Consider the following 12,802-nt stretch of genomic DNA (forward strand, 5'->3'; position numbering starts at 1 on the left):
GATAATAAGCAACTACTTAGGTCTTTGGTTGTTACCTTATTAAATTTATAAGTTTTTGATGTAGTTAATAGTTTTAAGATCCCGTAGAAAATAAACTTATATTTTTTTATTTTTATTAAACTTTTTTTTCTTACTTTTTCACCGTTAATGTTAACTTATAGTTTTGAAGATTGTCTTCTACTGAGTTAAGTTAATAAAACTCTTTCATAGTTTTTGGAATAGTATTTTTTCCATTTTATTTGGCATAATTCTTATGGGCCAGTACCATTAAATAAAGTTCTTTTTTCATTTGGTAAAGTAATAATTGTGCAAAGCCTAAAATAAAATTACAAAAACAAGATAAAAAACTTGTTTTAAGTGAATAAATATTTATTAGAATTGAAAAAAACCTCTTGCATCATATGTTTTGGTCAAAAAACAAAAAAATATTTAATCTTTGCGCTTTATTAAAAAATATTTTGAACTTTATACGTATATGATAAGAGGTGATTTTTTCAGTTTTGATAAAAACATTTCTTAAATTTGTATTTACTTTAGTAAAATATTAAGTATAAAGAACTTCAATTGAGCATTTCCCTACATTGAACTATCTTGTTTAAATATTTTGGTCTCTAGTGTTTTTTTGTGTTGTTATTAATTTCCTATTCTCCATTTAGGTAAGTTGGTCATCTTGTTTATTTAATTTGTTAAGTCTTTATAAAAAGCTTTTACAAATATTGTTGTAACTGTTGAGTTGAATTGCTGTTTAATATATTTTAAGCTGATGAGAATAAAATATATTTTGTTTAGATTACATATATGTTGTTATAAATGTAAATATGTCTGATTATTATAAACTTTATTTTTTTTGTTCAAGTTGTATACCTATATTTTTGAATCTAAATGGTCATTTTATTTTGACTATGACAAAGTATAAATAAACAATTAAATACAAATAAACTATCTCTGAACTAAAACTGATACTTATAATTAGGTTTTTAAAATAAATCATTTTGAGATTTGTATAACATAAGCTTTGTAACTACAATCCCTAAAAGCTTGTTCATACAAGTTATAAATAATTACGGTAGATTGTGCCTGGTTTTGTTTCATTTTAGCTGTTTTGACATCTTTAGAGCTGAAACAACTGTTACGCAGTTCAAGTGATCATAAACATTTTAGCGTATTAAGTTGAAGCTGACCTCAAAAATTTTCAAGTTGAAATTTTTATGTGCGCCAAATTTGTTTGAAATACTTCAGTGTGTGTTGTATTGAGCATGTAGAGCTCTATAAGGTTGAAATACTTCATTTGCTCTTTAGCTCTAGTTTGCGGATACTTTATTTTTTTTAGATTATGTTTGATTTAACAAATATTATTTACCATATAGTTTGTTTAAATTTTTAATTGTACATTTAATAAAATTGGTTTGTTATCGAAGTTTGTTTTTATTAAAAAATATATTGCATTTGCAGACCTAATTATCATTTCAAGCTAACTTTAATCTTATATACAAACTGGTGTTATGAAATGAAATTGTTGTTTTATTTTAATCTTGAAATTTAAAATTATTTTAAAACTTAAAGAAAGCTATTAGTATTTTAAATCTGAATGTGTAATTAAAATTCTAAATATAAAAAATATCAAGAAACCGTAAGATAGAAAAAACTCTGCAAAATTTTAGTTGATGCCAATACATCTGATTGAATAACTATACAAAACTATAGTTGTAGTTTTTCAATTTAATTTAAACGTCTAATTTTTTTTAATCTTTGCATTTTTCTTCTATTCCCACACGTTCAGGATAACTCAGGTTTGTTTATTTTTATTTACAAAACTCTGGCTAGTTAAAATATTTTCCAAAATTTAATACTTTTTATTTATTATAAAAAATTGTATTAAAAAATTAATTCTTTATGTTAATACTTTTTAAGCTTGAATAATAATAATAAATAGTTTTTGGTTATATCAATTATTTTTACTTTTTTAATAAATTCATTCTAATTTAAGTTAATGTAAACCAAGATAGTTTTTAGTCTCAAAGATTGGCAGCTCTGTATTTCCTTTTGTATGCACAAAAAGCATTTATTTCTAAAAGTTGATATTTAAGATAACATGAATTTTTACATTTAAGGGAAAGCTTAGTAATAAATGATAAAATAATATCTATGACTATCAATTTTTTCTAAACAGTTAATAAGTAAAATGTTTAGTGCACCACACCATAATACTTATTGACAATCATATTTAATTATAAGTTAAGGATTCTATCAAATAAATATTTTATTTTTAGTTATATTATTTTCTTCAATGTTTTATTAGTGTTAAGTTTGGTTACTTTATGCCTTGAGTTGTTTACATTTCTAACAAATGTTTTACATCTGTTAGACTAAAAGTTTTTTAAATCTCATGCTTAAGTTACTTGCAGCTTTTTGGTATATAACGGAATCTATTTTCTAAATTCTGCACTAATACTGCATATACATATAATACCTTTCAAGGTCTTACTAGAAAGAATCATTCATTGATAAAAGGGTTAAATCTCCTAAATAATTGGAATGCATCATATAAGATTATGCATAACATAGTATAAGTTTTTAGCTTAAATTAATTTATACTATTCAAGTTTTACTTAAGTCTAAGGTTGAAATTTTAGTTTCTCAAAAATACTATTAGAACTATTCTATCATCAGCAGTTCAAAATACGCACTCGTTTCAAAACTTACCACCCGAGTTTTTGAACAAAAATTTTTATTGTGTTTCCTTAGTGCGCCAAAATGTTTTCAAAATTGCTTTTTCACAGTAAAACTTTTAGCACACATATCTCTTTGAGGTTCAGTAAAATATTTGTGCTGCTCTATAGCTCCAACATGCGGACAAAATGTTTTAAGTTGTGTTTCTTTTGAGTTTATATTTATTAAGCTTTTTTTTGGTTATTCTGTTTAAAATTTAGCTTCTTGCATACAGAATTATTAAATATACTTTATACTTTAATATAGACTGTTTCAAGTTTTATTTTTATTTTTTATGTTTTAAACTTTAAGTAGAAAAAGAACTAATGTATATACTTGCTAGCTTATGAATTGGTGTAACTTTCTATCTTACATTTTTTACTACTTATTGGATGCTAGAACTACTTAAAAATAAACTGAAAATTTTTATTTCAATATATAATAATGTTTTTCAATAAGTTGATCATGTAATCACCCATTTAAAGTCTATTTTAAACAATTTTTTTCTCAGAAAATTCCCAAAGGAACATGGTACTGTCCCGAGTGTAAAAAAGAAAAGAAAAAGCGTGAAAAAGTTTGTTTTATTTTACTTATATGAACTTTATTTTTGTACTTCATCTGTGAGAATAGATGAAGTTTTGAAGATAAAAATTTGCTTGACCCATTTTAGTAACTTATAAGATTTTCAGGTTGTATTCGTTTTAAACAATATTTTTTATGTCAAAACAATCCAAAAGTTTAAAAATTTAACTTTTTACAAACCAAATTGTACAACCTAATCAACTTTATTTTAATGTACATTTTTTAGTTAATAAAAATTTATTCAGTTATTTCAATGTTTATTTATAGGAGCAATAAGAATTGGAAGCTTAATAAGAACTTTATAAATGTACAAAAGTGTTCCTTGTTTCACCAGATAAATAGTATTGTTTCTACTGTTTATTCAACATACAATCATTTAAACAATAAATAATATATAGGAGCAACAGGAGTTAGAAGCTGAAGAAGAAGAAGAAGAAGAAATGGAAGTTAGCGAGGAAGAAATAGAAGAAAATGATAGGTAAATACAATAGAATAATACTATTAATAATATTATTTATAATAAATAAATAAACTAAAAAAGCTATAAAAAGAAGAAGTAAGAGATGAAGAAAAGTAATTATTTAAATAGAAAAATATATTAAGTGAATAAATAATTTAAGTGTAACAAAAGTTAGCGAGTAAGAAATACAAGAAGAGAAATGGTAATTATTTAAATGAAAAAAAAAAAAAATACTATAATAAAAAATAATGGAAGTTAGTGAAAAAGAAATTGAAGGAAGAGAGAGGTAATAAATGAAATAATATATTGAATAAAAAAAAAGTTAATGAGGAAATATAGTAGTTAGAAGATATAATTTATTTCTAAAGGATACATGGTGTGTCTATTATAAATGAATGTTCAAAGATTTTTGTACTTTGCCTCAGCAAACCTTTTTTTTTTTGTTGCATTATTAATTGTGTTTATTGAGTCTGCTTTTGTGGTACCTAGTTTAGTACACGAATAACAAAATATAAGTCTGTATAATAGTGTATGTTTATTTTTTAAAAGCTATGATTAATATGTAATAAATGAATTTTGATTATTGTCTAAGATTCTGAGAAAACTTGTGAAAGAATAACAAAATTAATGTTTACTAAATAACAAGTATATTTTAATTAACAGTGTTGAAGATTTCGAGCCTGTTAAGAAGTCTAGAAAAAGGTCTTCAACAGTTCAGAATAAAGAAGTTCCTCAAAAGAAAAAGAAAAAAAGTGTTGACAATAAACAAGTAATTATTTATTATAAATTATTTAAACTAAGTAACTTCTTTTTTTTATTCTAACATGTTTATTAATTTTGCTGTTTATTAGTAGATTTGTTTGTTAATTACTTTAATAATTAAGTTTTATATTTTTGAAGGAAGCTGACACAATGAAGGTTATTAATAAATTAGGTTAAAAATATTTAAAATGCTTATTTTTTTAAATAAGCGTATATTTACTACTATTTGTTTAACAACTAATTTAATATTTATTTTTTACTAATGTATAGATCACTAATTTTATCTTTGTAATATATTTAATTTTCTTAGCAAATATAAAATATGAATTATTATTTTTTGTTTTGTACCTCTAGAAAGGTTCCCAAAGAATTAGAAAGCTAAATGCAGAAAAATTAAAAAAGGTAAATTAATTAACTTGTTGTTTCAAACAGGTTTGAAAAATGTTTTATTTAAAATGTTGTAGCTATAAATAAATTACAAGTATTTTTATAAGAGTGCTTAAATAATTTAAAAAATCAAATTTTGTGGTAAAATTAAAGTTTTAAAAATTATCTGAATAGTTTTAAAGTACCAATATGTTTTAAATTATATAGATTAATTTAATAATGACTAATAAATAAAACAGCAACATGTTTTTATTGTTTAAAAGTAGTTAAAGTTCTTCATAACATTTATTTAAACATTTTTTTCTTGTTTTTTCTTCTACCTCAGCAATTAGCTGATAATGTTCATCAAAGAGTTACCAGGCAAAATACTGAAGTTTTAAAAATAATAAATTTATTGGAAAACCAGGTTTGACATTATTAAGAAATAAATAAAATTATTAATAAACTGATAATTTATTGTCATGAAAATAATTGATTTAAAGTAGCTCAAAATATACTTAAATATGTCAGTAATAAATGGTTAAACAATTATTATAAATAAAAAAATAAAAGTGATTATTTAAACATACTAGATTTTTGAACTGTACTAGATTTTGAAATGTTAAACTCAAAAAGGCGCCAAAGTTTTAATTTTTCCCGCCAAATTTCAGACATCGACGCGCGGCAGGTCGTCAGTGGGAAAAACCCCCAAAGAAGAACCGAGCAGAAGAAGCTCGAGCAGGGCGAAAAAATCAACCGCTAGGAAGCAGCAGTGGGAAGAAGACAGACAGGAGGAAGAGGAAGAAGAAGAACAGGTAAAATAAATAAATTACAAATAAAATAAAAAACAAAAAATAGATAAATACTATTTTCCATATGAGAAAAATTGCAGCTATTTTTGATGGTTTTGGTTATAGTTGCAAAAGAATTATGTAACTTAATGTTTTGAATTTAAAAACTTTTAAAATTTGTTTTCTGATGGAGTTTAAACATGTTTATTTAATTTAAATGTACAGAAAAAAAGATATTCTGAAAGGTACAAAGTTTATGTTACTTTAGAATATTAATTAATTATTTTATATTTCCAGCCACAAGTAGAACTACTCAGCAATTTAATTATTATTATAAAAATTAATTATTTTTTTATTTTTAGCCACAAATAGAACTCCTCAGCAAATTAAACGCCCGCCAAAGGAGGAGTGTTAACATGAAAGAACTGCAAAAATGCAAACAATTGTTGGAAAAAATTATAAAGGAGGAAAATGCGTGGCCTTTCATGGATCCAGTTAACAAAAAAGAAGTTTGTTTTATTTAAATTAAAATAAAATTGTTTAGTTATTACGCATTTAGTTTTCCACAATAAAAGTTGATAAACTAACAAAAAAGAAGTTTGTTTCGAAAACTAATTTCATACTGTATAATGTATAAATTAAAATACGAATCTGTTGTTAAAGTTTTTTTTTAAAATTTTCACAAAAAGTTTTTATGTCTTAAAAGTTATTAAGAATTTTTTAAATTCTTAAACTTTGTGAAAGACTTTATTTATAATCGGATTTGATCAATAGTAAAATATATTTTTGTTTATTAATTTGATTTTATAAGATTATTAATTTTACTACCTCAAATCTTAAAGCTAATTAATTAATAACATAAAAATGCTAAACAGACTTTATTTTTCTTAGCATGGTTCATAGGATAATTATTTTATGATGTTCAAATTTAATATTTATCTTACTTTAGTTCGTATGTAGATTTTTACCTCTGAGATGAAATGTTATAATTAAATAAATATTTCTAAACACGTAATATACACTTTTTTATGCAAGCCCAAACCAATTTTTTTCATTTTACATTATTAAAATAACAACAACCAGTTTTTTTTTAATACAACAGAATTCACATTTTTTTGTCATTGCATTTTTACAATAATTTAACTTTTTTTCATTTTATATTTTATTACCAGCAAAATCCTCAGGTTTATTGTATAATATTTTCTATAGTTTATAACAACAATAAATAATGTTTGTTTTTATATAAAAGCTCAATTCGCATTTTTACAACAATACTTAAACTTTTGTTTTTATATTTTATTACCAGAAAAATTTGCAGGTTCCGGACTACTACGAAGTAGTTGAGCATCCGATGGACTTGAAAAAAATAAAGAAAAAAATACAACAAGATCTTTATAACAATCCAGGTATTACATATATTAATTGGTTTTTTAAGTAAAAAGGACCAATGAATAAAATACATTTGTAATAACAATTTGTAAATAACACATTCATTTATTTAATTACATTAGTTTTTATTTATTTGTTTAATTAATTTGTTTCTTTAAAAAGTTTAAGAAGAAAATACAGCAAGATCTTTATTATAATCCAGGTAATTACATTTATTTGTTTGTTTAATTAACTTGTTAACATATGAAGAACTTTAAACATGATCTGTACAATGATCCAGTCTTATATTGTTTTTATTATATTGTTATATAATAAATAAAATAAAAAAGTAAATAAAAAGTTCAACAAAAATTGATCCTGGGTTTGTTTTAAAAATTTACCCCAGTCGACTAATTTTAAAAAGGAGCTCTAATTTTTTCACAGTCAAATCAAATTTAAAGACAGCTTTTTGTTATTACGTTCCTAAATATTATTTCAAATCAGTAAAAGGAAGACCAGTAAAGTCAGGGTTGCAAAAGAAAAAAATCTGAAATCTGACAATTTAGGCAAAAAAACCTGGAGAAACCTGGAATTTGAGAAATTTTGAAAATAACCTGAAATTTTTTAGGGATTTTGAACAAACTCTGTAAAAACCTGGAATTTAAAAAAATCTTTACATGTTAATTAGTATAATTTTAATTTGACACTAAAAATAAACCATATAAATAGATAAAAAAAAATTGACATCATCAACAATTTTTTATTAAAAAAAAATTTAGAGTAAGTAGCTTTACAGTATCTTTTCAATATTGTTATACTTTTTAGCCTTAAGTTTTCAACATCAAACTTAACTTTAAACTAAAAATATACCAAAAAAAGTGTACTTTAAAAACCTGGATGAAATTCAGAAAACCTGAAAAAAAATTCTCAAAAAAATAGCAACCTTGTAAAATAAAACCATATCTTAACAAAATTATAATTTTAGGTTAGTTTAATTAATTTAAAAACCATATTCTCAACAAAACAATAATTCCAGGTGAATTCATTTAATATAAAAACAATAATATCAACAAAACAATAATTCCAGTCAAATTCATGTTATTATAATAATATATTAATAATAATTTTTTTTCAGGCGAGTTCATGTCGGACGTGCTTCAAGTCTTCACCAACTGCCGGATCTACAACGACAAGCGAAGCGAGTATTACAAGATCGCAGACGAATTGGAAGATTTCTTCAGGGAACAAGCGGAACTTCTTGGTATCGAAAAATTCATCCCTGAAGAATAAGAAGTTTCTAACAATTTTCATAATAAGTGGGCCAATTCGTGTTAGGAGAAAAAAGTTTTAGTCATTTTTCGAAATATTGTTTGGTACGATGTTTGGACCCAAAAGATGTTTTTTTTTAAATGTGATAATTTTGTTAGAAACCCTGAAGAAATAGTTTTTCCGAATATCATTGTTTGGTATGTTTGGACACGATTTTTTAATTGATAATCTGTTAGAAACCCTGAAAAGTAGATTGTTTTCGTTATTATTTTTTTTTTGTATATTTCCACCTGAACTTAAAAATTGAATATAGGTTTTTCAATAACTTTTATAGGTGGTGATTTTTTGCTAAAGTAGCTTTTAGCTTGTATCTTGGTTCACTTTGTAAGTGACTTTACAATAAAATAAAAATTAGTTAATAAAGAATTAACAAGAGACCTTTTTAGAATTAAGTTAAAAATTCCAAGTTATCAATCCCACATTAAAATAATGGTCATTGAATCTAAAAACAAATAAGTTGCATTTATTTGATATTTATTTTTTGTGAGTTCTGATTTTTAATAGTCTAGTTAGAATTTATAGTTTTCGATATAAAAATTACTGATTTTGCGAACAAATTTTTAGCGTTTTTCGATTTATTTAAATTTTAGTTTTTTGAGAAGTGTACTTTTTCATTTGGTTAGGTCTTGAACTAGTCAAAAATATTTAAGTACCAAATATTAAACTAAAAAGTGTTAATTTTTTTTAATAAGTTTAATGCGAAATGTTTTCTTTTTGTTAATTTTTCTTATTTGAAACATTCTTATATATATTTCGCTGCTTTAGACTTTATAAATAAATTGAATATAAACTTAAACAGCTTATTTCTATAAATGACGTTTAACTTTTAGAAAATTAAAATGTCAAAATTTAAATAGTAACTAAAAACTTATTGTGAGCTTTGAAACTTTTTTCTTATTTGTTAAATAAATTAAAATAAGCTTCAGTTTAGTATTAAGTAAATAGTATAAAATATAAACTTAAGTTGCTATAAATTAAGTAATTAGACTAATAATTCACAATGTGAAAAGGTTTGAAACAATCAAGTCGAAGATTTAAATTACTTGACTAAACAATATCAACTGTAGTTCTAATGAATTAAAACATTTGTATAAAACTACAAGAAAAAAGGTAAGCCGTACTCCGGAATCCAAAAACAAATCCAATTATCTACTGTTTCAGACAGAGCTATACTAAAATTTTCAAATACAAAAAAGCTAAAAAAAGCCCTTAAGTAGCTGTCTAATGAAACAATAACCAAAACACTTTAGTTACAAAGCTTTCGTCCTTTATTTAGAACATTTTCAATGCAAAAGTACGGCTTATTCAATATATTGTAAATTATATTATAAATTGTAGATGCTTTTGTACTTTTTTGACTATGTTCATATTTGAGCTTTTGGTATAAACATCTTTAAAAAGTTTCTAAGCCAATGAGTATATAAAAAGCTATAGAAATTAATACTTATTTGTAGTTTTAGTGTTAAAAACTCTTAAAGTTTTCAACTTAATCAGTTTGATTATTAAAGACTGAGTAAAAAGTATAAATACTTTTTAGAAGTATATATTTTAAAATTTTTAATGGTACAAAGAATAAAAGCATTTTCACATTTAATTCCAGTTGTGTTGCTGCACTAGATGAACGATTTTTTTAAAATAAAAACAGTTGAAAAAGTGAAAAAATAATGTCAAAATATGAGTTTACTTTATGCTCTCTTTTTAAACTGAAAATTTTCAGCATCACTTTGAAACGCATAGCTCGTGTTTTCTATTTAGTTAAGCGATTTAGTTTCATGGTTTAGTTTCTTACTCTTATATTACCCTTATGTCGTCATTGTCCTGGACAAGACGTTAAACTGTATCCGCGGTGTGTGATAATCAAAATGTTTTTTCGTACATCGGGTCCTTAGAAAAACTTTTAAGCGCTTTTTTTGTCGTTCAACCCTAAATTTAAAACCAGTAGATTTCGAAAGCTTTTTATTATAACGACTCTGCTTGGAGCCAGATTTCTTTTGGACTTATAAATTGTTACATTTTTGGCTGGTACTTTGTAAAATTACAGTTTGTGCTAAGATATTGTCATATTAATTTTAAGGTCAGTTGTTTTTCAACTAAAACTTATGACATCGGATTTTTTATTTGGCAGTTTTCCGAACCCTTGTAAAAAAAAGCTTAGCTTGTTGAAAAGTGATTGATAGATTCTTATAACATTATAAACAACTAACCACAATTTTATTTGCATATAATTAGCAGATTTTAAAAATAATTTAAACAGTAGTTTGTCTAAGTTAATTAAAATTATATTTTAGTTTTTAAAGTATTTAAAAGTAATTGCAAACAAAATTAAGTGTTTGACTAAGTTTCAAAAATTTTATCTAAAATCATTAAAATTTAGTTCAAAGTTTAAACTTCTAAACCACCATTTAAAAAAAAAAAACTAAAAACAGCAAAACTCTAAAACTATATTCAACGTCTAGTCCTGGACAAGACGTTAAAAGATATCCAAGTAGTGTGCGACTCGATAACCTAAAGTTCTTCGTACATCAGATCCTATGACCAAATATTTTAAGCGTTTCTTTTTGTCCTCCAGTATTAAAACAAGCTAACACACTATAAAAGCTTACTAAATCTAATTGCTGCTTAAAACAAATTTACAAGCTTACTAAACGAAAGTGATTTAGATAAATTAAGTATATAAATTTTCTAATATCAAAAGTATGTACTCATTTGAGTTATTTGTTACTTTTTGAAATATTATATTTGTTCTAATTTAGAAAACAAAGTTAAACCTAAAACCAATGAAGTTGAGAACATCAAATCTACAAAAAGTATTCTTTAATATTTAATAAGTTTGTAAAAATGTACCATATAGATCAGGGTTTCCAAAACTTTTTTTTTTTCAAATTTCTCCCTTTCAAGAAATTAAAAAAGCTATTACCCCCTCCAACAAAACTACTCCAAAAACTGCCATTCAAAACACTTAAGACTTTACTTTTTCATGAGCAACTCGAGTATATCTAGTGTAAGTTTTAAAATTACTAATAAATAAACCTAAGACCTTGTTTTTTTACTCTTCATCTGCAACTCAAGAATGTTTATTGTAAGTTTCAAAATTTTAAAACCACGCCCCTTTATACTAATATTTCCCACTTAGGGAAACGCTGATGTAGATGCTACTCAAAAAATATTTTTAAATGTGCTGTAGTTGAATACATTTTTTTGGGGTGATATTAAATTCATTTATACAAAAAAAAAACAAACCTTAGGCCATGTTTTTAGATCTAAAAAATAAATACAAAATCTTTAACAAACTTTAAATGTATTTTAAGGCGTTTTCATCAGATTCAATTAACAAGTCAGTTGGTAGTAAGTAAAATATTAAATTTAAACGCTACTAATTATTAGTTTATTGAACAAAAAATTGATCCTAGGATCTGACGCACGAAGAACTGTTCGTTTATTTAGTAATAACTAACAAGAAACCATAAGAGTTAATATGCAGTACAAGTGTTTAAATAATGTATAGAATGATGAAAATAAATCAAATAAGCTAAAAATTTAAATTGTTTTTGTTATTTAGTTTTGAAGTTAGGAGTTTAAAACTAGTTTTTAGTATCATCAAAGACTCTGGTCTTACGAAATTGAAGTTGTTTTAAATTGCTAGTTTTAATCTTAGTTTTATTTTTTACAGCACTTGCAGCGTAAAGTTTTAAAAGATATTGATTAGATATAGATAATTAAGCTTCTTTTTTTTATTAACAGTAAACTTTTAGTTTAGTAACAAATTACTGCAGCTATAATTTTTCGGAATTCGTTATTTTAGTAAGCATTTAACATTTTAGCATAACAAGTTTTTCATATAAAAATAGCCTAGAAAAATTAAAAAAAAAGTATTAGTTCAAGAAATGTATTATTTAAAGAAATTTTATTAAAGATTTTATGTATTTTTTAATGGATTTTTCTCAGGTATAAAAATGAAGCTTATTCGGGTCAGAAAATACTTCTAAAACCTTTATTTTTTAAGGTTTTGCAAATAAATAAAATTTCTATCACATTTTTTGCTTTAGTTGATACTTCAGTATAATGAGTTAACTCAGAATGTAAACAAAAGCAAACACTAAATTACGTTTGTTTTAAGTAATGTATAGTTAAATGTTTTTATTATTCTTTCTTAGAAACGTAGTTTCAATTATATTTGCTTAGAAAACAAGAGTTAAACTTTTTATTATAATCTTATAATATTAAAATGATAGACAAATCAAACTTAGAACATCAAACTTTTTTTAAAGCTTTGAGCTTCTTAAAATTAAGGCAAAATCTTGATTAAAAATAGTTTTAGTCTTTTCTCCCAAAGTAAAAACTGTTTCATGAATATTATACTATGTAGAGAGAACAAAAAAATTTAATTTTTTATAGATTAATAGTAGTACTTTATTACGTTTTTATACAAGCGTAT

General features: G+C 23.8%; 1 protein-coding gene across 2 annotated transcripts in view; it reads left to right on the top strand.

Annotated features, from left to right (window-relative positions):
• The window catches only part of LOC145831393 (bromodomain adjacent to zinc finger domain protein 1A-like), a 35,017-nt gene extending 26,102 nt beyond the window's left edge, over window positions 1–8,915 (top strand). For both annotated transcript variants that reach the window (XM_082938646.1, XM_082938647.1), the window contains exons 26-32: window positions 3,221–3,283; window positions 3,690–3,769; window positions 4,415–4,520; window positions 5,551–5,694; window positions 6,033–6,179; window positions 6,989–7,076; window positions 8,174–8,915. In XM_082938646.1, the coding sequence (XP_082794772.1) occupies window positions 3,221–3,283; window positions 3,690–3,769; window positions 4,415–4,520; window positions 5,551–5,694; window positions 6,033–6,179; window positions 6,989–7,076; window positions 8,174–8,328 (783 nt within the window). In that variant the 3' untranslated portion in view covers window positions 8,329–8,915. The remainder of the gene's footprint in view (window positions 1–3,220; window positions 3,284–3,689; window positions 3,770–4,414; window positions 4,521–5,550; window positions 5,695–6,032; window positions 6,180–6,988; window positions 7,077–8,173) is intronic.
• Window positions 8,916–12,802: the final 3,887 nt, after the last annotated feature.

This window comes from Thalia democratica, chromosome 3 (genome assembly GCF_965202585.1).
Source record: "Thalia democratica chromosome 3, ktThaDemo2.hap1.1, whole genome shotgun sequence".
In the NCBI taxonomy this organism is placed as follows: Eukaryota; Metazoa; Chordata; class Thaliacea; order Salpida; family Salpidae; genus Thalia; species Thalia democratica.